The 27,040-nt window shown below is 36.8% G+C and overlaps 1 protein-coding gene across 1 annotated transcript; it reads right to left on the reverse strand.

The window, feature by feature from the left end:
* Positions 1-879: 879 nt before the first annotated feature.
* syt15.S (synaptotagmin 15 S homeolog) lies at positions 880-26,593 on the reverse strand. Its single transcript, XM_018239473.2, has 8 exons — positions 26,463-26,593; positions 24,631-24,808; positions 19,811-19,953; positions 15,981-16,273; positions 11,069-11,239; positions 9,572-9,692; positions 3,875-4,057; positions 880-1,700 (listed from the first exon to the last, which is right to left on the reverse strand). Exons 1-8 carry the CDS (start codon positions 26,467-26,469, stop codon positions 1,567-1,569), a joined length of 1,230 nt encoding a protein of 409 aa, XP_018094962.1. The 5' UTR covers positions 26,470-26,593; the 3' UTR covers positions 880-1,566.
* Positions 26,594-27,040: the final 447 nt, after the last annotated feature.

Here is a 27,040-nt window from a genome sequence, read left to right on the forward strand (position 1 = left end):
GATCAATGCAATTTTGTTTTTACATTTCTAAAAATCACGTAATTGTTGTAATTAGTTACATCTCATGTCCCATAATAATGTACAAATACACTGTAAAACAGTCTAAATATGCAAATCAACAACATAAAAAAAAACATGTAAAAGAGCTGGCTTGAACAAAATTTTTATTGTATGTGTGTAAATGTGTGTATGTAAAAATGCACATCTTACCGGTTTTTGGGCAGTTATAACCTTTGCCTGCCAGTATGTATCAGATGTAGTGTAACTTTGATGGCACAGACTGCCTACACCCCTGCATGAATTTGCAGATGACCTGTGATGCATACAACATCTTGAGGCCCCTGTTCAACTGTGCCCCATGGGGGTTTGCCCCCTCTATAGTTCAGCAAACCAAGCTGACAATGCCATATGTAAAGTTAACTTGAAGATTGAGCAATGTGCCCAAGCTTAAAAAGTGTTGACAAACACAAGCATCGGAGGTTGTAATTTAATGAAATCTTATACATTGTATTGTTTATAAAAAAAAATAATGTAAAGTGCACCCGCATGTTAACTACAATATAAAATAACAAACCAGTGAAAGTGGACTTCTCAGGTTGTTCAGCAGAGTGTACATATACTGTGATGAGTACAGAAGAGCTTACTGGTATCTTCTCTGTACAGGAAGTCCTTGAGTTCCTACACTTACATAAAATTTATACTTACAAACAGAGGCTATTACAGTGATGTACTGTGGTTTGCTTGGCCTTTATTAGCATTTAGCTTTAATAAACCACCTGTCCCAAACCCCTCTGACATGTGTTGTCTAGTGCAGAGCACAGAATGGTAAAAATAAATATGCACAGAAAGGTAAAAATAAATACTATGTTAAGACGAACATCTGTCTAAGTTGCATTTATTAGGTAAATGTACCTGTTCCAACTTACATACAAACAAATCTATAGACCCTGTCTCATACCCGGGGACTGCCTGTATAAGAGAATGTATTGCCATCAGCTTAGCAGCATAGTGGGTCTGTTGATATAACACATTGGTTCTCTTTTCTTACCAAATATAGTGAATAGGAGTGTCTTGCACACAAAACACTTGAGGGTATTAAGCCAATGTTTCCCATCACAGCCTTGTCTTATAAAAAGTGTTTAGGGGGGTTCACTGTAAAGTTATTAGGTATGCAAACATGGGAGATCTACAGTAAATATGTATAGTAATTATTAGGTATTGGTATATAATAATGTATATTGATTGATGAGGATAAATGTGATTGTGATAAGAATTCATTCCGAAATATATTACATCTCAATCTGTAACATAATTGGTTTGAACCACATACTTATAAAGTCTTTCAAAAAAGAACAGTACAACTTGCTGTATATTCTATTAACACTGAAATCTTGCAGCAGTTGTTAGCATGAACATGTTGTCTATGCTTAATGTTCCTCTTTGCCATCCTAGCAATTACACCAATGAGATATATTCAAAGGTTCCTTGTTTCCATCCCACTTTCTTGTTTGAACATCTCAAGAAGATGAGTAAGTGTCCATTTTCACTTGATCCATTACATAATTTTCAAGTGTTGCACAGAGCATGCCATCTCTTCACCAAGTCTTTTGGCCTGTTAAGCATTTCATTCCAGTGTTCTAGTTCCCTCCCTCTAGTGTACATATATGGTCCAACCACAACTCGGCCCAGTAAGTGGCTCTCTGTATAAATGGAAGAGACAAACATATCACACATCATTTTCAATCAAGTATGTAATACACCTAAATATTAATTTTAGCTAAACATATGAATACTGAATTTATTTTGTACAGCTGTCTTAATGCAGTAACAATGACATATTCTGGACACACAAGGGAACCAATAAAGCGGTGGTCAAGCACAGGCAAATGTCATGGAACAGAGAAACCAGATTAAAAGAGCACCCAGGAACTATCTATAATAGACCTATGTTGAGCAGTGAGCAAAAGGATGAGGCACCTTTAAATATTGGAATTTCATTCCATACTCATAAACAGAAAAGATGCTTGCATCAAAATCGAAACAGACATGCGTCCAGAAGAAGACTGCTTGCCAACTAGGAGGAAGGCTGCATGCACCTCCTATGAGGAGATGAACACATTCAAATTATTATATTTGACAAAGTTTGCGCTGATGTACAGTCGTCCACTTTGCATAAATGGTTCAGTAGAAACCAACAAGTCCTGAAGGGGTTCACTGAATGTTTAAACCCCTTCTGCACTTGAGTGGTATTGTACTCTGAATTACATGGTCTAGATCCTAAGGAAATGGGAAGGGATATCACATGAGCCATGTCACCAATCAAGGGAAAGTTGGGCCATGCTGGGCCAAATAGAATTTTTAGTATAACCCAGCTAAAACTTTGGTGGTACCTTTAGATCATCAACTGCCTCCAGTAAGTGATTTCAGGCCCTGAAGAAAAAACAATAATTTCCCCTCTGCTTATTGCCTAGGGGTGTAAAAATGATGGGGAATTGAAGCAGTTACTATAAAATCTGATCCTCCACTTCCAAACACAAAACTGCTACATCTTTTCTCTTTTCTCTTTAGAACATTTAAAGGGTCATTAAAACCAATACAATGTACTGTTCCCGTGCAGTGGTAAAAATTATGTTTGCTTAAGAAAACTTACTATAGTTTATATAGTCTGATAAGTAGCCATGGCGGCAGTCATTCAAACTGAGAAAATGCATATGTTTACACATCAGTGTAAAGATCAGTGATCCCCAACCAGTAGCATGTGAGCAACATGTTGCTCCCCAACCCCTTGGATGTTGCTCTCAGTGGCCTCTAATTCCAGGTTTGGAGTTTTGGTTGCATAAAAACCAGATGTTCTGCCAAATAGAGCCTCCTGTAGGCTGCCAGTCCACATAGGGGCTACCAATAGCCAATCACAACCCTTATTTGGCACCACCCAGGAACATATTTCATGCTTGTGTTGCTCCCCAACTCTTTTACATCTGAATGTTGCTCATAGTGAAAAAGGTTGGGGACCCCTGCTCTAGATAATGGATACACTTTGTAAAATACAATGGATTTAGTATTTATAAATGAAAATAAACAGTGATCAAATGCCCCTCATGCGACGTGGAAATTTTGCAGCGACAAAAAAAATTGTTGCACATAAACATTTTTGCGCGCATAAAAATTGACGTGCGGCAAAATGTTTTGGACGACCATTGACTTTAATACACTTGGAGTCACGTGTAAAAAAAATTGTTGCTCATGTCAAAATTGTTGCGCGTCAAAATTATTTTGATGCCCATTGACTTCAATAGGTTTAGCGAATTTTTCTACATTTCGCGAAGTTTTTGGAGTTTCACTAATTCTTCGGCAAAATGGGACAGATTTGCCCATCACTATGTACTGTAAGAGTAAAATGATGCATAATTTAATCTCTTCCTTCTAAATTTTTACTAGCAAGTAATAGCTGGTTCATGGTACTGCAACAGTTGTTGAAATATTAGAAAACAAAATTGAAAAGCATACATAGAACAATAATAATAAAGGGGTCATTTACTAAAATCTGAAAATTTCTCACTATTTTTCAATTTTTTCAATTTGACCAAACTCCCATGCATTTTTTTTACTGTATTTATCAATAAATTTACTCGAAAAAACCTGGTGCAGGAAAAGATTCGATAAAATCGTAAAAATAATCTGAATCGTACAATTTTTTTCGGATTTAATGCCTGGAAACCACAAATTAATCAGATTATTGTACGAAACCCAGTGCAGATCCTATATCTTCCAAAAAATTGAGTTTTTATGAAAAAATTGTGTTTTATCCCTTATAAACTCATATAAGTTTAGTAAATAACCCCCTAATTGTCATAGATTCATTTTGGCAACTTACTATCTCCTTGTGCATTCTGAAAAACAGCCAGACTCAAGCTTGCTGTATCCAGTTCTGTGTTCTCCACCTTTAAACTGAAGGTTTCATTGTAAACAGGGTTTGCAGTCCCACAGACTGAAGCTGTCTTCTTGCACTTGATAAGTTTGTTGTGATTCATGAAAGAGACTTTGACAAATGCTGAACCTAAACAACACAGAATTAGCCAAATGGGTGAGTAATGGGTACCATGGAATTAGATAAAATAGATAGATAAAATATGGATTAAGGTATGTTGATATCCTTTTATACATTTTTTTTTTTTTTTCCAAAATGCTTGTTTTTATATATTGTAATTTTTTAAACTTTAGACTAATAAGTACCAAGAAACTGGAAATGTATAATAGAGAAATAACTGTTATCAAGAAATTACTGTATGGGAATGCAATTTTCCATAGCATCTATTCATTTTTGACTGATTTAGTTTTTTCTAATAAGACAGTATAGGTACACTGTGAAGACAATGAAGCATAATGATGCAAGCATCATGATATGGGGATGTTTCTCATACTTTGGTGTTGGGCCTATTTATCGCAAACCAGGGATTATGGATCAGTTTCAATACATCAAAATATTTGAAGAGGTCATGTTGCCTTATGCTGAAGAGTAAATGCCCTTGAAATGGGTTTTTCAACAAGACAAAGACCCCAAACACACCAGTACATGAGCAACATCTTGGATCTAGATTCAAGATTAATGTTATAGAGTGGCCAGCCCCGGACCATAATCCAATAGAAAACTTGGGGTGACGTCAAAAATGCTGTTTCTGGGGCAAAACCAAGAAATTTAGAAGAACTGTGGAATGTAACAGATGCCAGAAGTTGGTTGACTTGCAACACAGATGTGCAGTAGTTCTCAGAAGCAGGGGTTATACAACTAAATATTAGTTCAGTGATTCAAAGAAAAGCAAAGTCTTGAAACACTTTTTAGTTTATACAGTGAATTTTTAAGTTTGTAAAGAAGAATGCAGACACTTCTATTTTTTGGCAGCGTAATATTCCCTTTTCTTTAATTTCTGTAAAGGAATAACACAAATTTGATACATCTGTTTCATGTTTTGATTAGGAATAGAATGTGCAGTGTTCCCAATGCATTTGTGTGTAGGGGAATAAAAGATATCAAAAGGATTTTGAGCTTTATTCACATTTTTTTAAACACACTGCTATTTTTCTGAACACAAATGTAGCTTTTTATTCAACAGCTCTCCAGTGCAATTTCAACAATCTGGTTGCTAGGGTCCAAATTACTGATTTGAATAAGAGATTAGGATATGAATAGGAGAGAGCCTAAACAGAAATATGAGTCATAAAAAACAATAAGGGGGTTATTTATCATAGGTCGAATTTTGAAGTTATGTGAATTTGTTTTAATAATAAATTTGAATGTACTCACAACTCGAAATGGAAGTATTTATGAAAAAAATTGAACGTCTAACATTTGATCGAAAAGGAACAACCCAAAAATCCAAATTCGAATCGAGTTTTCCTCCGAAATTTTAACAGGAAGGCTATTAACATCTTCAAATGGTTCAATGGACCACGGCCTTGACTTCTACAAGAACTTGGCAGGTTTTAGGTAGCTAAATATTGAATTAGAACTGTTAACAGGGTGAAGGTGTGATAAATCTCACGTTCAAATTCGAGTTGGTGGTTTTAAATTTGAAATTGTGAGTTTCGACCAAAAGGAATTCTACAATTCGAATCGAATTTACCATTCAAACCTTTAGTAAATCTGTCCCTAAATTTGTAGCCTTTCAGATCATTTGCTTTTTAGATGGGGTCAGTGACCCCCATTTGAAAGCTGGAAAGAGTCAGATGAAGTAGGCAAATCATTAAAAAAAACTATAAAAAAGAAAAAAAGAAGGCCCATTGAAAAGTTGCTTAACCATTATATAGCATACAAAATGTTATCTTAAAGGTGAACCACACCTTTAAAGGAGAAACAAAGTCGTAACATAAAAAACCCTAACCCCCTGCAATTTTCGTGACTTTCGGCACATGCACAGTTGTTCGGGAATGGAAAATTACTCCAACTGCACATGCGCCGAAAACAAAGGTTTGCTTCCAAAGTTCAACGAAGAAAAGAAGATGGCTACAGTGAACTGCGTGGGACACAATCTGCACTAAGGGGTAAGTAAAAAGTTGGGGGCATTTGCCCCGGGTACCACCTAGGCTGGGGGGGAGGGAGGGGAGTCTACAAAGGGTAGGGGGGTAGAGGTTTTTTATATTACGGGTTTGTTTCTCCTTTAACATACATGTACTGTAGACCCAGGTGTTGGGCTGCATTCAGTCATCAGCCACTGAATTGCTTCATTTCATCTCCAGCTCAGCTTATATAATGCCTTGGATACTCTGGTCTCTAAAGAAATGAAGCTTAAAACTTCATATTTTTTTGGTTATTCATTTTCTTTGAATTATCCTATGTTATAATAACATGCCGAAAGAAAACATTCTTGAAATAAAATGGGTTCTGTCTTTTTGTATATAAAATCAATTTGAAGTGAAAAGTCTTAATAACCAGACCTCTTCCTTCCTCCTGCTTATCTGCTGCATTTCCCTTCAGTGTGTTTAATCAAATCACACTAAAACCAGACCCAGCAATAAAGGATAACCTTGCAGAATAATGGCTAATGATCACTGAACACAAGTTAATGGATTAAATTATATTAGGGCAAATATCAGCATCCTTTACCATTTTACTGTGTGCGAGAACCAGAGATCTATAAATTCTATAACATATGTAGAAATGTGTGTCCTTTATAGGGACATTACTGTATATTACTGTATTTAATTGCTAATAACGACAATAGTTTGCTATTTGACTGATTTCTTTCAATAAAGATAGACCTAAAACCTTTATAGCAATGAATTCAATTTTCATCTCTTTTAGTGATTCAAATGGCTTAAAGGGCAGTATACCCCTTGTTTAGCATGAGTTCAATGAATAGGGAAAATATATGGTTTTATTGCTCAAGCAAACAGGTGAGGTAAATTATTAGCTCAAGAAATAACAAAAACAAAACATAGATTTTCTGATTTAAATAATAGGGAAGACATATGTTCAGCACAATCTTACCAGTAAAATTGACATTCTGTATGTACAGCTGTGTAGGAGAAAGGAAAGAGAAACACGTGGTTGCATTCTCCTATGCAGGCAACAAACATGTCCCCATGTGGGACCAAAACGTCAGATAAGATATAAGATTGTGTATAATAAATCAACACTTTTTTCACCTGATTACAGAGAGTGCTGATCTTCTGTCCATATATACAGCATATTTGATCTTGCACCTCTGGCTTCGTTTTGGATTGAGTGCAGGCACTGTGGGAATACTAGCTATACTGTACATGCTATGTTAGGATTTGTCAAGGTGCAAATACCACATACTGTTCTTATTGGCATTCTGTGATCTTTATAGCTAAAAAAGTGATCTGAAATAACTAGTTATTACTATTACTATTTTTGCTATTCTATTACTAGTTATTATTAATATTTTTACTATTATTCTATTTATACTATTGCTATTTTTTTTTCATTACTATTACTAGTTATTACTACTAGAATCAATGCCAGTCTGTTGCCTTTCTCTCCACTTGCACAATGTGACATCAGGGGCTTTAGTTTAGCTTTAAAATGATATTCTGTTGTGCATAATTACAAGTTGTACTATTTAAATTAAACTATCTTCAATATGCTGCCCAGATGGCAAAATGCTTCTCCATCTGTAACAAAACATGTGTGTTTTTGAGTAAATATCAGATTGTTGTCATGACTGAACAGAGAATACTTCTCTCAGATGAAATAATTAATACTTTAAATGAGTGTTCATCTTGCCTGTCTGGAAAAAATAGGTAGGACTGTAGGCTGTTGACTCCCAATGAATCCTGGTACCTTGCTAGCAATGAGTTAGAATGGTATATGAACTCATTTCAGTGTGCAAAGTGCAAAGTGCAATATATGGGAGAAGTGTGCCCATTTATTGAACTTGTATTCATTGGGGCAGCCATGGGTCTCTGGAATGGCAATTCTACAACAAGCAAAGGCAGCATGTAAAGAACAAAAAAAATTTCTTAACTCTCAAGCGAGGCATTTCCTTTGTAGTCCTGTGCGTGAGCCATACAATATTGGGCTGTAGGCTCTAAAAAGTAGGAAATTGCTCTACTTAAAATGTAGCATACTCATTGCCATTGGTACAGAATGATCCAGTAATACCTAGTTTAAAATATTATAATTTGTACAGAATATTAGGGATGAGGTAATGCTTTTTATGTTGATCTGAAAAACCCTGTTTTAGTCAAATTTTGTCTGATCCATTTTGTTTTACTGATGTTTCACAAATGAACCATTTGAAATGCCTATTGCCTATTTTTATTATTTTTTAAAATTATTTTTTACAATGGCAGAATACAATAGCACATTTTCAGGCTTAGCAGAGAGGCAGCACATAGTTTGAATTTAAGGGGCTGATTCACTATGGGTCGAATATCGAGGGTTAATTAACCCTCGATATTCGACTAGGAATTGAAATCCTTCGACTTTGAATATCGAAGTCGAAGAATTTAGCGCAGAAAATTCGATCGAACGATCGAAGGATTATTCCTTCGATCGAACAATTAAATCCTTCGAATCGAACGATTCAAAGGATTTTAATCCAACGATCGAAGGAATATCCTTCGATCAAAAAAATTTAGGCAAGCCTATGGGGACCTTCCCCATAGGCTAACATTGACTTCGGTAGCTTTTATCTGCCGAACTAGGGGGTCGAAGTTTTTTTTAAAGAGACAGTACTTCGACTATCGAATGGTCGAATAGTCGAACGATTTTTAGATTGAATACTTCGATTCGAAGTCGTAGTCGAAGGTCGAAGTAGCCCATTCGATGGTCGAAGTAGCCCAAAAAAACCTTCGAAATTCGAAGTTTTTTTACTTCGAATCCTTCACTCGAAGTTAGTGAATCAGCCCCTAAGTGTTCTAATGTGGAATCACCCTGACACTGCTGGTGAAAATCTCTATGTTATATTATCCTCAATGCAGTTTTTTTCCCGTGTCAGTTTGGGGCCTAATATTGCTTGTGATATAGAGACTAACAAGCAACCCAATTTGTAGGAAGTTGTGGCACACAAATGTTGCCATGCCAATGCCTGCAGTGGTAATAATGTTGCTAGCTTGCAATTCACTTGCACTCACGAGCAAAAAAATTATATATTATATATATATATTATAAAACCCATTATCCAGAAAACATCCAAATAATTATTTTTTTGTTTCTTAAATAATGAAACAGTACCTCACACTTGATCCAAACTAAGGTATAATTAATCCTTGTTGTTGGTAAAATAATCCTATTGGTTTTATTTAATGTTTAAATGATTTTTAGCGGACTTGAGTTATGGAAATCCAAATTATAGAAAGATCCCTTATCCAGAAAACTCAATATCCATTCTGGATAATGGGTAAAAGGGAAAATTGAAACGGACAAAGTTATCAATCTTTGCAGTGATAAAATGGTAAAGATCATTTTGTTAAATTATTCAAAAAAGCTATTCAGCACAAATTTAAGAACATATATTTATATATTTCCCCCCCCCCAAAAAAAGGTTATGATATCCAACAAATATATATTATTGTGAAGTAAAATTGAAATCACTAAGATGCTACTCACTTATGACACCACGTTCTTCCAAAAACTGTAAGCCCTTTGCTCGAAGCACCACAACAGTCAGCCGACCAAGGTAATCATTGTAACTAAGCGAAAACTGGATGTTTCCATACTCTGATGGTGGCTTAGGATAGACAATAAAAACAGAAATAATTATAAATCCCTATGGCCCATTTTAAGCATAATGTCTATAACCACCTATCACTTAACAGATCAGATATGTGAAACTTTAAGCTAGACCTTGATCTTGACTACACTGGTGGTGTAGCTCAGGCCTGACCACAGTAGTAGATACAGCTATTTGCCTCCAGAAAGGAGTGCGGAGGTTTGGGTCTACTTTTACAATGCACCAAATAGTGAGCAAAGTGTTAAAAAAAAGTCTAACTGCTACCTTATTTTGCATTTTGCACTCTGCATAGTTCATTGATTTGAACCCTGTTGGTTTCTTTAACAGCATTTTCAGCTGCAGCCTCGATTGATGCATCACAAAAAGGCTAATAATTAGTATTAATATCTAAATACATAGACAATTAAAAATTGCTTAAACATTTACTTAATGGTGAACTTCCTCTTAAATTAGCAAATGACAAATTTTAGTAAAAACTTTTTCTTTTCCAGCACTGAGAAGATACTGTGAGAACTACAAGTAGTAGTGCAGATCATTTGCCAAAGACAAAATCCATTTCAGTATGAGAAGTGCTGAAGTTCTACATCATGCATAGGTCTGTAGGGGGCTCCAAAGAATTATTGTCCCATCCAGAAAATAAAGATAGGGATAGACTATTCAGGAGTAGTAATACTCCCCCTATGCCGCTCGCTTCTGCATGAGCACACAAATGTTAAGGCCAGCACACAACACAAAAAATTGTGGTATGCGCAAGAATTTAGAGGAGAAACAAAATCATGTATTTATTTTGACCAATACAGTCATGCATACAGACATTAGAGAGAACATTGCTTAGGCCCTCACAGTGAACAAAAATGACATTGCATAAAGTGTAGGGTCTACGGGAAGTTTAGAGAACCAGTTCCTCACTATCTCTCATTCCATATTTCTTGTCTTGTATTAGTTAAACATTCATTTATGTTGAAAATAGCTATTAGCTTCAGCATTTGTAATCAAGATATAAGATGAATGCAGGTGCATAACTACAGAGGAAGCACACCCTGCAACTTCAGGGGGGCAGAGGTATAGGGGTCCCCATAAGGCCATAATTAATGAGCAATTTCAACATACAGTATATTTGTAAAAAAGGACAACCTCTGGATATTTTGAGGGCTTTAAAATGAATTTGCTGTGGGCCCAGTAACATCTAGTTACACCACTGATGAATGGAATAAAATAAGGTAAAGGGAAAAAAAAAGGTAAAAAACGTTATGTAATAAAAGGTGGAAAGTTTGATACAGGTCTAGACACATATAGCAACAAATGGACCAGCAGCATTTACTGGTCACCTGTGTTAAAGCAAACATCTTGTTGGTAGCTGTGGGGTTTCTCACCTCCAGATTTTCAAGATCCAGATCTCTCCAGATAACCATATTTTCATCATCGGTTAATGATTCATTTTTCAAGGGAAAGAGCACCTGTCCCAGAAGGTGGTGCTTTTTTATCTTATCCACATGATACACTGAAAACCTCAAAGTCCTCTGATGTACAGTTTTACCTGAAACCTGCACAAAGTCACACACTGTGTTACATATAAGAATATTTTGTGATTATTCACCTTGCACACACTGGAAGATTTGTCTGAATTGTCATTTGCTTCAATGTCTCATCTTTTAATGCCATAATTACTTTGTATATTTGTCAAAATTATGCTTGCAAGGGGTTATTTATCAAAATCTGAATTTTTCTGATTTTTTATTAAATAAAAATAGCTTGTTTTTTCTGGCATTTTTTTTTGCCTGAAAAGCCTGCATTTTTTGGATTTTTGTCTGAAAAGCCAGAAATAGTCAGATTTTTGGGCTAATTCCAGCGCAGACTACAGAAACTTCCAAATAGGATAGTTCTACAACCTCGGCAGATCTGAGATGGCAGACTTTTTGCAGCATTGAACGTTAATAAACCCCAAAAAATTAGAGGTTTGCACCAAAAAGCCTGACTTTAGTAAATGTCCGCATTATACATTTTCTGCCTGTTTAATAACATTTAGGAATAAAAAGAATATATTTTTTTAGAAAATTCCTGAAAATATGATAAGACCTAACTGTTACACTGTAATGTAAAGTGATTTCTTTCATATGACTAGTGAGACCAATGTATAATACAAATGAATTTGATCTGCCTGACACCATGTTTTTGCACTAAAAAAAAGCAAAAAAAAAAAAAAAAGAAAGAGAAAAAAATATATATAACTATCATTGGCCAAGCCAAAATGATGGTGCACCCTAGGCAAGGGCCGGCCCCGTACTGCCCCACTTCTGCAACACAGTAAGGTTGAGGGGTGTGGTGGAATGGATTGACAAGGGTGAAGGGTGATGAACTTGAGCAGCAAGTCTGGCCCTGGATGTGCCTAATGGTCAGAGAGTGCTTGGCATGGGGTAGGCTATACAGGATCAAGCACAATCTAATGTATATGAGTGTTGCGTTGTTTTAAGTTACATTACTCTGGCAGCTAAAATATACATTCACCATAAAGGAGGTCTCATAGCTGAATGTGTTTGCAAGAGTTACTACTAAAAAATGGCCTGTTTAACAAATAATTTTTTTTTAACTTCATCTACTTTTTCATTGCTGTGATGAAGCCAGAACTATCTAAATAAATAATGTTAATAATATTAAGGTGATTCAACAGGTCCTGTAGACAGGCTTATACTGGCCACAATCAGCCCTGTCCAAACTTTATGGCCTGCTTTGCCCATGTAGGGTTGTGACAGAGTACAAGTAAATGATTAGTGATATGTTACTGGGCGACATGCTGTTGCCGTGTGGGATAACTAGCATGCAATACATTTTTCCTTTTTTGATTTAACAGAGTGTGCTTTCTTTATTTTTTTGTTTCATGTTACTGGTCCTATCTGACACAGCATGAGTAAATGTGCACAGCTGAGAATTTCTCACCCTTAGGATTCAAATCTAAATTAAGCTACCCAGATAAGGAATGACATCACTACAAACTCTACATTTATTTCCAGGCTAGAGAGTTTGTTGTGAGCATCTCCTGTCCAGCTTAATTAACTCTGAATCCTGTAGGTGAAATGTTTCTAGATATGTTAATATGCAGCATGTTATAGGTTCAGAGGTTTCCTTCAACAGTAGTACATTTTATGGATACTTATATGTGTGGTCGTCACCTTTTGTAAGGAAAGCATGGGAAGGGGGTGGCCAATGTCAGGGGCAGAGTGGTGATGTTTTAAAGCTGGAGTGATGATGTCAGGGCATGGTGCCACCAGAGGACAGGGCTACGATGCATCATGGACATTTTGGCTCTACCGAAAAACGGCCTTTCCAGTTGAATACCGGACAGATGGCAACCCTACTTACATTGTGGATCTTTATACTGATGGCTATTATGAATGAGCAACCTGTGCTACTGGTCCTCCTGTGTAGTGGATATCATGAGAAGAAGCATTGCTGATGAGGCACAAGTTGGCCACTTATTGGCCCAACCAATAGCTGGGCGGATATTGGGCAGGCTTGAAATCCAGTAGGTCAAGAACAACAAAGGGCCCCTCCCAGCCTGCATAGGCTCCTTTTTTAATCTGATCATATGATCAGGGCCAAATGATCAGCCTGATTTATCTTACCATCTGGGTGTCAAAACAGAAAAAGATTCACGTTTTTACATATAATTATACAAGTTTAGCTTAAATCTTTTTGCATAAGAAGCACAGGGCAGAGAAGGGAATTTTAGTGTCTTTCTACCTTAGCTTGGCAGTTTGTAGCAAATGTGCTGAATATTGGGAGTTAAGCTCCCCATAGATGCGACGATTCTTCTTGCCGAACGACTGATTTTAGGGAAGCCCGACCAATCCTTAGAAATTATCGTGCGGTTAGTGGTATTCGAACGATCGTACATCTTAAGATTTTTCGGCCGGGAAAATTGATCAGCCAGGTCAAAAAATCTTTGTCGGTCCCAGTGCAATCTATCTATGTTTGCAGGGCCAAGCAGGCAGCTACCCTTTGTTTTCCTGGCAAATTGGTCTTTTTAGTTGATGGTAAATTCGTACGATCGTTCTAAGAAGATCGTGGTCTCACGATCAGGATCTGTTCTTTTAAAAATCTCAACATCTATGGCCAGCTTTACACTGACATACACTTGTATGAATGATCTACTGCTATGCACTATATAAAAGTCTGCAAAAAACTCCTTATACTAACTATTTTCTTGGCCATTACTCCAATGAGAAATTATCAGAGAAATAAAAGATACATCAACACACCACAGGAACAGCTAGGTAGCTGGAGCCTTCCGCTCTTAGCTATACTCAATGGGGGGGGGGGAGCAGCTCCTTTTATTAGCACTGTGGAGGCAGTTTTTCTACTTTAATAGAGAAGTTCTCTGGTTGCAGGAATACCCCTTGAATCTGGCTGATAGTGTGCGGTTTCAGCTCAGCTACCAGACTAGTCAGCTTTTACTGAATAGTACCACCTCATCTTTTATTTCCCTGATAAATGCACTTAAGAACAATTGTTATGCAAATTATCAACATAATTAATATGCAGTTCTTGTACACTATTAATTGTTCATAATGGTGCATAGTAATTTCAGGTGTCAGAGCCACATTAATATTTATTTATTTTCTATTTACTAATGTCCTTTTCAGTAGTGACAAACTGCACTTATATCTAGATCATATTAAGAAAATGATTGTAAATAATTCACTACTCTTCTTTTTATTGGTACATTTAAAATCTAATTTTTAATATCGGATCTGTGCCAAATTGCATAGGAAGGAGAGGGGGTGGTAAAAACCTAAGGGCGATTATCACTCATGACTATTATTTTTAAAGTGAAATGATTCCCACAATTTTTTATGAGAAGCACACTGGGGCTCATTTATAAACCTGTGAATGTATCTGCCCTGCACATGGTTATATTTAAAAAGCTGAATAAAAGTGGTGTATTTATGTGCAAACATAATTGCAAATTTTATTTCGTACTGCAAATGTCCATAGGAACTTTTTAAATATGGCAAAAATCACAAACTGCAAATATCTATGCACATACTTAAGCCACAAATTTGGTGGTGGAGAAAATATTCATAAAACAGTTTTGCAAATTGCAAACATAAATTGCTGTCAATGATATTTTCACACACAACAGCCTCAGACAGTGGCCGCACTCATGCAAACACCCATCTCATTTGCAAGCCATTTGCGAAAAGTTGTTCGCAATTCGAATTTGAAAAAAACAGAAAGGGGCAGAATCACTAAAGGGCGAAGTGGCCCATCCGCAGGGACATCTCCAATTCACAGCCATAGAGTACAATTCACTACCGAACGAGACCGTCGCTATCATTCGTTCTCACTCTATCGCCACAAGACTTTCTGTTCAGGGAACAAATTCAGTAAAGTGCGAATTTTACTGAACGTTACCTCTTTCACCAGAGTTTACCTTGCCACCTCAGACCAGGCGAACTGCTAAAATGAAGCTACATCTTCCTCAATCCTATATCACTTACATCATATCTGGAAAAGCATTAAAGTTGTAAAAACACTGGCAACTTGTGCTTTTTTTAAGATGGATTGCCTTCAAACTATTAAACTTTTCTGTGTTAACATTTTTCCACAGACATTTGAGGGGCATGGGTGGGCTCATGTGTAGGGCATTAGAGGATCTCTTTTGTCTTTATTCAGGTTCCTTGGACATTTGTAATAAAAAGCTTCAAGCATTTACACCAACATCTCTAATAATGACGTCCATACAACTTTAATGTATCTACCCTATTCAAATTGACATAAGCATAAGAGGACTAAAGAAGTTTTGATAAACAGAAGCGATCGCTAGTGTCAATTCGCTTTGAAACAATTGCACTGCCGACGTAACGTTAGCGAAAAGTTGCCAGCGTTTGCTGCCCAGGACGCAATTTTGGATTTTAGTGAATTAGCGTAGTGGTAACTAATTTTCACCTGGCGAAAGTGGTGCGAAGTGTGGCGAAGTGTTTGCTGGCGACAATTCGAACTTTAGTGAATTTGCCCCAAAGATGGGCAAGGTAGTACAATACTTTAGCGTTCAGGAATAAACTTGGGCAATACAACTATTTGAGATTAAATATGCGCTGCGCAAACTTTATAAATAATCCCCACTGCCTTTGTTACTGAAACCTTTCTTATGAACGATTGCAGACAAATCATCATATATGGCACTACACTAAGTTTCTAAAATATATGGATATACAGTATATTTCTACATTAATTTTTAGAAATGTATTTCTAAAATATATGAAATATATGTGCATGTAAACATACCTGAAAGACAAATGTTTCATCAAATTGTGGGTTCACAGTTTTACGCTTTGTTTTGGACTGCAGATGGCGCCTCTCATCTGGAAGCAGATGGATCTTCACAAATGGATTACAAGAATCTGACCCAAACTGCAAATTTCTTACTTTCATAAGCGACACCACAAGCCTCTCGGTTTCTAGTTCATATTCCACAGCAAACCAAATGCGTCCAATGTTACCCGCTGGAAAATCTGTTTCTTCATTTACTTCTGGGAATTTGTACAGAGCTGGGTTGATGGAACCAACAACGTATGCCCCTAATGTTAATAAAATATAGATATAGTTTGATTGGATTATTTTCATATACAAAAGAGATTGCCCCAATTTAGTTTAAACTTTGTATTCAGTCGCTATATCTAAAACATTATCATGTGTAGCAGACTGTTAAATTCACATGCATTGTAAGCATAGCAACACACATAGTAACATACATAATAACATACATAGTAACATAGTATGTAAGGTTGAATAAAGAAACACATCCATCAAGTTCAACCTTGTAAATCTATATATATAACCTGATCCAGAAGAAGGCATAAAAAACCCTACAATTTACCTCAGAGGGGTAACAAATTCCCTCCTGACTCCAAGATGTCAATCGGACTAGTCCCTGGATCCACGGGCGATCCTGGCCATTTTGCCACCCAAGGCGGCCTTCCTTCTGCCTCCCCCCCTCCCCATGGCACTCACTTTTTCAGCACCAGAGGCGGTCTGGGGGCTCCACGTCGCTAGTGCAAAGAGCACTATTGCACTCTCTGCTTTAAGTTTAAAAAACAAAGTAATCAGGAGAGGCATTTTGCTACCCCTGGCAACCATTGGGGTGCTGCTGCCTGAGGCAAGTTTCTCAACTCGCCTCATTGGCATTGCGCCCCTGCCTGGATCAACTTGTACTATAAGCTATCTACCATAACCTTGTATTCCCTCCCTTGCTAAAAAGCACTTTCTTAAAGCTATCTAATGTATCAGCCCGTACAACTGATTGCGGGAGAGATTTTCACATCTTCACAGCTCTCACTGTAAAAAAACCCTTTCTGAATATTTAGACGGAACCTCCTTTCTTCTAATCTGAAAAGGGCGACCTAGCGTCAGCTAGAAAGACCTACTGGTAAATAAAGCATCAGAGAGATTATCATATGATCCCCTTATATATTTATACAGTAGAGTACAAAGTTAATATATCACCCCTTAAGCACCTCTTCTCCAGTGTGAACAACCCCAACTTGGCCAGTCTTTCCTCATAGCTAAGATTTTCCATACCTGTTACAAGCTTAGTTGCCCTTCTCTGTACCCTCTCTAATTCAATAATGTACTGTTTGGTGCTGGAGACCAAAACTATAAGGCATATTGTAGATGGGGCCTTACCCTTCTCCCGCAAATCTATGCTCCTTTTAATACAGCTCAAGTCCTTTTTTGCCCTTGATGATGCTGACTGGAATTGCATGCTACAGCCAAGTTTATTATCTATAAGGACTTCATGGTCCATTTCCATTATGGATTTACCTATTGCAGTCCCATTAAGGGTATAAGTGGCTTGGATTTTTTATTACATAACTTTATTCGCCAGGCGCGAATTTGCGCGATTCGCCGCCAGCGAATAAATTTGCAAAACGAAAAGATTCGCCGGCCTCCAAAAAATTTTTTCGAAAAAATGGACGCCGGCGTAAAAAAAACGGGCGCCAGCGTCAAAAACGGGTGCCGGCGCCGTTTCGCAAATTTTTTGCCGTTTCGCGAAATTCGTGCGAATTCGCCCATCACTATTAATATACTTTAGAAACTTTTGGGGGGTTAGTTTTAGCCTCAGCTGCAATACGCTCCTCATTTATTATACAGTTTATATTCATTAAATGCAGTTTATTTCCCAAAAGACTTGTAGATTTTAAACGCCTTTCTCTTCTTTCCTATTAACTTCTTTACTAGGCTTTACTAGGCATTCCCTAGGACAAAATTGTGCATTATGAGCAGCAATCAGCATGGCTTTATGAAGGATAGGTCATGTCAGGCAAATCTGATTGCTTTTTATGATGAGGTAAGTAAGATGCTGGGCAGTGGGGGAGCAGTAGATGGGATTTTGCCAAAGCGTTTGATACCCCACAAACGACTGCTTTCTAAACTAAGGACTGTTGGGCTTAATTAAGTCGTTTGCTCATGGATAGGAAACACTGCTACAAGAGGGTTGTTAATGGTATGATATGATAATGTATAAATATATAAGGGGATCATATAATAAACATGCAGTCAGAATCAAGGTTCCAGGCTTTCTGTGGTGTCGACTTTGACACTGAAGAAGTCACGGCTAAAAAAAGACGTAATTTTTTTTTTGCAATTTATTATGCCCTGACGCTTTTCCAAGTCTGAATCTGAAAATACGTCATCTAAAACCTGCCAAGTCATTGGCAGACGTCCCCTTAACCATTTGAAGATATTTTAACCCTCATAAAATCCGTTTTTGCTTTTAACCCTCATAAAATCAGTTTTTGCTTTTTTTCAAGTTTTCTTTATTGATAAATAAGAGAAAATCTTTACGTTCACTCAGCCATCTGTATTTACTTTCATTCCAAAAGTTCATTTTTAAAATAAACAGTCACAGAGCTACAAAACACCCAGGGACTAATCCTTCAATACTGAATTATGTGCTAACTGCCATGCAGTCAAAATGTTTGTGAAGTTGTTTCCTTAACTTTGCTAAACTTTATGCCAGTCATTCTAATATGCTAGTTAAACCTGTTATCTGTAAATCCTGTAATGATCTAAGCCCTGGGTTTTAGATTTCAGAGTCTGAATTCTTTGTACAGGTATAAAGTCAGCTAGATTTTCAACTATAAAGCATGAGAAGTAGGCGATGTCTTGAGAAAAAAGAAGAGTCCATTTCCCTGTGCAATAAAGTCATAAGTAAATTGGTAATTTTTCTATTTACCAACAAATGATATGTTAAATATGAATAACGTCTTTGTTCAATGATGTAAGAATATGCTGCCATATTGCTTAACAGGGGTGTAACTATAGAGGAAGCAGACCCTGCGGTTGCAGGGGGGCCCAGGAGTGTAGGGGGCCCAGTGAGACCCTAATTAATTAGCAATTTTAATATATCTTGGTAAAATAGGCCAACTTATAAATATTTTGGGGCCCTAAATTGAATTTGCTATGGGGCCCAGTAACAACTAGTTACGCCACTGCTGCTTAACTTGTAATATCATCCAGAGAATACTTTAAAACAGTGTTTCCCATGGCAAATGGCAAATTATCAGAAAGAAAGGTTTGCACAGCAATAGTGAAAACATGTTGAAACCCTACCCACTTAATGCAAGCTCAACCCCTTTTGGGGTTTTCAGTTTGGGACTCTTCTGTTGATATCAGAGAATAAAAACGTATGCAATTAACCATTCACATTGCACAGATATGGAAATCCATACCTATTATCCGGAAAGTTCTTACAGAACGGCTATCTCCCATAGACATCATATAATTTTAATTTTAAAAAATGATTTCCATTTTCTCTGTAATAATAAAACAGTACATTGTACTTGATACTAACTAAAATGTCATTAATCTTATGAAGTCAAAACAATCCTATTGGGTTTATTTAAAGCTTAATGATCTTTTTAGGTAACGTAATAGTATGTTCATTCATATTACGGAAAGATCCCTTATCTGGAAAACCCCAGGTCCCGAGAATTCTGGGTAATAGGTGTCTTACCTGTATATGCTTCTCAGAGGTCTTCCCCAATGCAAGTATACAAACATTAGCAATAACTGGGCTCAAGTAGCTTTTACAATTGAGTGTATGCATTCATTACCCAAAGAACAGAAGGATGACCGTGGGAGGAAATCAGGTGCCATATATGGCTCACTGTCATCCTGAATACGTTCTCCATTTCGCAAACCAATCCAGTCTCGACCATGGAACTTAGGTGGCACAATGAAAGGCACATGTTTCGTCCTGAGGAAAAGAAACAAAACAGATAAATAACATAGGTCGTGTAGATTTTCTGTCCAGGGCAGGGTTGTGGAGTCAGTACAGTTTATGGTACCTCTGACTCCAAATGTGACTCCGACTCCTCTTTTTTTAAAGGAACAAAAACTGATATCAAAGTAATTAAAATATCATTTACTGTTGCTCTACACTGTAAAACTGGTGTGTTTGCATCAGAAAGACTACTATAGTTTATATAAAAAAGCAGCTGTGTAGCCATGAGGCAGCCATTCAAGCTGGAATAAAGGAGGAAAGGTACAGGTTACATAACAAATAATAAAAAAACAGGTAAAACAGCACTGTAATTGACAGGCTTACCTGTTATGTGCTATATAACCTGTGCCTTCTCCCTTTTTTCCAGCTTGAATGGCTACCCCATAGCTACACAGCAAGCGTATTATATAAACTATATAACTATATAACTGTAGTCTTCTGAAGCAAACATACAGCTTTTACCAGTGCACACTAACAATATATTATATGTTAATTACTTTAAAACACTTTAATTTTTTGGTGTTACTGTTCTTTTAATATACTAATGTATTTTCCATGTTGACTGAAAGAAGTTAAATATACAACATACAAGGCATTTTATCACTGCCAAAACTCAAAAATATAAACCACATCCTTTGGTAATTCTAAACCAGAAACAAACATAAACTACATAACCTCAAACAATTGGAAAAGCTAAAACAACTTATATATTAATTGAATCTGGCATAAAGCTGTAGAATAGTTGTTAAATACAATCCAAAATTAGAAACAGAATTACTACTGCCATATCCTCCTTCATAGAATCTCTTTAATCGGATTTGATTGTTTTCAGTGCTTGTATTTAAAGGGATACAGCCATGGGAAAATACATATTGTCAATTTCCCAGCTTCCTCCAGTCATGTGACTTGTGCTCTGATAAACTTCAATCACTCTTTACTGCTGTACTGCAAGTTGGAGTGATATCACCCCCTCCCTCCTCCCCCCCAGCAGCCTAACAAATATACAACATACAAGGCATTTTATCACTGCCAAAACTCAAAAATATAAAACACATCCTTTGGTAATTCTAAACCAGAAACAAACTTAAACTACATAACCTCAAACAATTGGAAAAGCTAAAACAACTTATATATTAATTGAATCTGGCATAAAGCTGTAGAATAGTTGTTAAATACAATCCAAAATTAACTAAAGTATTTTTCTTAGAAACAGAATTACTACTGCCATATCCTCCTTCATAGAATCTCTTTAATCGGATTTGATTGTTTTCAATGCTTGTATTTAAAGGGATACAGCCATGGGAAAATACATATTGTCAATTTCCCAGCTTCCTCCAGTCATGTGACTTGTGCTCTGATAAACTTCAATCAGTCTTTACTGCTGTACTGCAAGTTGGAGTGATATCACCCCCTCCCCCCCCCCAGCAGCCTAACAACAATACAGTGGGAAGGTAGCGAGATAACAGCTCCCTAACACAAGATAAAAGCTCCCTGGAAGATCTAAGAACAACACTTAAAAGTAAAAGGCAAGTCCCACTGAGACACATTCAGTTACATTAAGTAGAAGGAATAACAGCCTGCCAGAAAATAATTCCATCCAAAAGTGCAGGCACAAGTCACATGACTGGGGCAGCTGGGAAACTGACAAAATGTCTAGCCCCATGTTAGATTTCAAAATTGAATATAAAAAAATCTGTTTGTTCTTTTGAGAAATGGATTTCAGTGCAGAATTCTGCTGGTGCAGCACTATTAACTGATGTGTTTTGGAAAATACACGTTTTTCCATGACAGTATCCCTTTAAGGATATTTTGGAGTAAGAGCAGAGCAGAGTAATTTTTGGCGACTCCGACTCCAGATACCCAAAATTACTTCTGACGCTGACTCCACAGCTTCCACAGAACTTTCAACAATAGTCTAACTTTATGAAAGCAGCAGTCGTGGGAGAAGAGATGTAGGAGTCCAACACTGATAACATAGGGATTGAGGTAAGCAAATATTAAGTGGGTTATTTACTAAGCTCCGAATACCCGAAATTCACAGAAATCCGAAAAATTCATGCTTTTTTTTGTCTTATAATAGGCTTTTAAAAAAATCACAAATTTTTCAAACCTGTCAAGGTTGCATAAAAGTCAATGGGAACAGTCCCATTGATTTTTGGTTGTGTCGGGGGTTTCGGGCAATTTCACAATGTTTTCGGAGCTTTCGGGTGAAAATTCAGAAAAATTCAGAGATTTCGGCGAAAATTCACGAAAAAATCTTGAAAATCTGAGCTTTTCCCACAAAGGTGATTTTCAGGAAAATAAATAAGCGTTAAAAACTTGAGCGGCTTAGATCGGAGTTTGTAGCAGCCGATATTGAGATAAATTCGGACCTTGATAAATGACCCCCTAAGTATCAGGAATGGTTTAAATGTAATAATTATACTTTTCTCTTGTCAGAAAAACACTTCAAGTGTAATGGCAGACTGGTTGATTTTTAATATTTTTTTACCTTAGCATTTTCTTTCTGCATTGAAGTGGAATGCAAATTTCCCCAACCACCATCACCATTTGATTTTAAAAAAATCGGAATTTCAACCATCTACTGGGTATGTGACAGGTGCTGATCTAAGCAATATGCATTTGTCATTGAAATTGACACAGTGCTTGGTCGCTATTACCATTGTCCTAGTGTTATGTTCCCCCCCAAGAAGTGAGAAAACACAGTTTTGCAATTACCCTTTATAAAGATTCTTTAAGCGTTAGAAATCCCTGGTTTATAATGTTATACATACTTGTTTGCAGATAACTACACATAGTTAATAAACTAAAGCTGGATATTACAAAGAATTATTGGATGATAAGAAGGAATCAGCAAAGAATCAATAGGTGATGTTTGAGCAAAGCATTATGGCACCACAGGTATTATGACTAGTTTCAGGTAACATTCAAATGTCTCTGGCAAATTTGGGTGCTTCCCAGTAAAGCAGAAGTTGCACTATAAAATAGCAAAACTAGCAAAACAACATTTATCCATAACATTAAAGCCTCTCCCAGAAATTAGAAACTTCATTGTATCCTAGTTGAATAACTGTAGTACTGGAAGGGATCCATCCACCAATTATTTTTATATATGTATATTACTCAAATTTATCTAATGATAGGTATCTGTGGTACAGGTATGGAATCTATTATCAAGAATGTTTGGGTCCTGGGGTTTTCCGGATAATGGATCTTTCTGTTATTTGGGTCTTCATATCTTGTCTATTAGAAAATCATGTAAACATTAAATAAGCCCAATAGGCTGGCTTTGCCGCCAATAAGGATTAATTATATCTTAGTTAGTACAAGCTATTGTTTTATTATTACACAGAAAAAGGAAATCAGTTTTAAAATGTTGTATTATTTGATTATAATGGAGTCTATGGGAGACGGCTTTTCCATAATTCGGAGCTTTCTGGATAATGGGTTTCCGGACAACGGATCCCATACCTGTACTTCATAATGGGTACCACATAAAGAAGTAACATAAAGTAATTCTTTATGGTTTCTAGATCATAAAAACAATTTGTAAGGATTACATTAATAATTAATATAGGGGAATTGAAACAAAAACTTCTGAAAGTAAATGAGAGACTGTTTTAGTGGTAGGAATTTTTAAGGGACTATAAAGTGGAGTTGTGTTCTTTGCCTGATGAAAAAAAAATCTAAAAGTGTGACATATATTACACAAGATATGTACTTTATTACATTACCCAATTTTATGCAAACCAAAAACCGCCCACTGCACCTACAGATTTTAACAGAAAAATATCTTTTTCCAAATCTGTAATTTCTGAAATAGAAAGAGAGGCAACGTGTTAAGCCCCCCAAGAAAATGGTTGATACCGCCTCTCCGCAACTTTCCAAGATATGTATTTCTATTTATTTACTACTATTCTCAAGGCAAGCATTGCTGGTGTGCTCTGCAGACCACTATCTGCTATATTCAATTGGATATTCAATTCTCTATGGGAAATTGCGGTTCTCTGCTGATTAGGGATGTAGCGAACTGTTCTGCTGCGAACGAGTTCGCGCGAACTTCGACCGTTCGCGTCCGCCGAATGTTCGCGAACGTTTGGGAACGTTCGCATTTTGAGTTCGCGTTCGATTCGAATACAAGTCGTTCGACCATTCGACCATTCGAATTCCTTCGACCGCTAAAAATCGAACGATTTCCATTCGTTCGAACGATTGTAAGCATTCGATCGAATGAAAAGCATTCGATCGAATGGCTTCGATCGTTCGATTCGAATGAAAATCCTTCGATCGAATGATTAAAATCCTTCGATCATTGGAATCGAACGATTTTAGCGGGTGTTCGAAGTTCGCGAACTGTCCGCGAACGTTCGCATTTTTTGCCGGTGTTCGCGAACGGCGTTCGCGAACACCAAATCGGCAGTTCGCTACATCCCTACTGCTGATATGTTATAAGCCATTATATATTTATCCTGTTGTAGTTTAACCTTAATACTAAGATAATAGTAGCATTAATAATAAAAATAATAATATTTTCATCACATTACCATGCAGATGATATGGAATACATTACATGTGAGCATTTTTCCTAACATTTTATAGCATGATCCATCAATTTTTTACAGTAAAATTGTATTATTTAGAAGTTCTTACCCCAAGGAGTCCTTGTCCACTGCCTTGACTTTGGTGGGTGTAGGTGGACCTTGATCAAAAAACTCTTCATATTGGCTAGAGAAGCAAAATCTTTTCCTTAAAATATATGTTCCTATTCCAATGAGAAGCAAAATGGCAACAACGCCAATTACTCCTCCAGCCACTGCAGCCACTTCTTCTAAAATAAGGAACAGGCACAGGAAAACATAGTTACATTTTTTATGTTGCTCAATGGTATAACTATAAAGTAAGCAGACCTCACGGTCGTTTAGGGTACCGCACTGTTCTGCGCAACCAGCTGAGCGATGTGAAGTAATGCGCACTGGGCCTCTTTTTCCACCGGGGGCCTGGCGTGGTCTTGTTTCACCACTGAAGTTGCTCTTTTTTTGTGATTATTTAAAACAGGGTAACATAGTTAACAGGTTTGTCTTGCAGAAAAGGAAGTATGTGCAAATTTCCCCCACCCAAAAGCAAAGGGATTCTGAAAAGAATAGGTAAAACGGTACTAAGCAGAGGTATTTTGACACAATTTGCAAGGTGGTTTTTCAACTTCAACTACTCAACTTCAGCTAGGCTCTGTGCTTGAAGATGGCAAACTGGAAGATTATAAAAATATGAATAACGAGAAACATTAATAACAAATGTAATCTTTCACTAGTTTAGGAAGGGAAATTAAACTAATGGCCAGCAGTCAATAAGGGAAAAAGGAGTGAAACACAGAAAATGCATCCTTCAAAGCTTGGAAAGTTTAATTTAATCTCCATAGAGAGCTCAGATGAACTATAGTGGAATTCTTACAGGAAGCATCTCGGCAACTTTAAAGAGTCAAATTTCAGTTTTAATAGCATTTATACCTATACTATAAGCACAAAAACCCTTAATAGTAAGCTGAAGGTGCTTAAACATAAGTTTAGAATTAAAGTATCACTGTAGGATTTGAATTCCTTGGAATTAATCTAAAATAGCTTTTGTCAATATTTAGTGACCCATACAAACGTGCAAAAAACACTGCAAATGTTATCATTTATATCAGTATGCAGTGTATGTACTAAAACATCTTACTAAAAAATGTTACCACAAATGTGATTATAAAATGCCTTATGCACAATAAAAACGTGTAATGCAATGGACATCTAATAAAGAATATTCCTATGCACAATGCACATTTTTGTTCTAATTATTGAAATATCTTTTTCCATTTCTGACTTTTATTACAGTTTCCCATAAAAAATAATAGGAAAACAAACTTTCCCTTTTACATCATTTGATCATACAGATGGAATGACTGATATAACGGTATCATTGACAATTTTATGATACAAAATAAATTGACAACATCAGGCTTGCGCAAAACTGAATTGTTGCTATCTTTTGCATGGTTCATTTCTAAAATGTTAATTGCCCCAGGAAAATCTACAAATCTAAAATCCAAATCTGCCAATTTAAACAGATGGACATTTTACTGGCCCAGAAATTTTCTTTTTTAAAAATGTCACCAAACAAGTGCAGCACAGGACACAACAATACAGAAATGTGATACATGAAACATAGGAATGCAGTTCTCATTACACCCATACTGTATGTGCAAACGTTAAACTATACCTGGAAAGCTACCTAATGAACAATAAGGAGAGACTGAAAATATGACACAATTCTGTAGTTAGTATTTAACACAAATTATCTAGTTGTAGAGACAGATCCCAACACAACAACTGTCCTGCTGTTTGGATGGGAGAGTAGAGACTGGCACTCCAGCTGTTATAGCACTAAAAGTCCTAGGACCCTGGAGCAAAAAGGCTTCCTTTCCCTAAGGGGAAATAGTTGTAACTCACCAGACATGACTGAATCCCACAGTGAGAAGCTGCCTGTGCATTTGGTGTCATTTATTCCAGTAAAACCTCTTTTCTCCTTCCTCACCCTTGCTCCAAAACTGTTGTCAGGACCAGCGCTTTAGACACACTGCAGTCACTCACCTCCTCCAGAAATCAAATACATTGTGCTGGAGAAGCCCCGCCCCTTAAAAGCAAAGAAGCTTTTAAAGGGATTCTGCCATGATTTTTATGATGTTGTTTTTATTTCTAAATTACACTGTTTACACTGCAAATACCTCACTCTACAATATAAAATTTAATTCCTGAATCAGCAAGTGTATTTTTTTAGTTGTAGTATTGGTGTGTAGGCAGCCATCTCAGGTCATTTTGCCTGGTCATGTGCTTTCAGAAAGAGCTAGCACTTTACGATGTAACTGCTTTCTGGCAGGCTGTTGTTTCTCCTACTCAATGTAACTGAATGTGTCACAGTGGGACATGGGATTTATCATTGAGTGCTGTTCTTAGATCTACCAGGCAGCTGTTATCTTGTGTCAGGGAGTTGTTATCTAGTTACTTTCCCATTGTTCTTTTGTTTGGCT

The sequence above is a fragment of the Xenopus laevis genome, chromosome 7S (assembly GCF_017654675.1).
Source record: "Xenopus laevis strain J_2021 chromosome 7S, Xenopus_laevis_v10.1, whole genome shotgun sequence".
In the NCBI taxonomy this organism is placed as follows: domain Eukaryota; kingdom Metazoa; phylum Chordata; class Amphibia; order Anura; family Pipidae; genus Xenopus; species Xenopus laevis.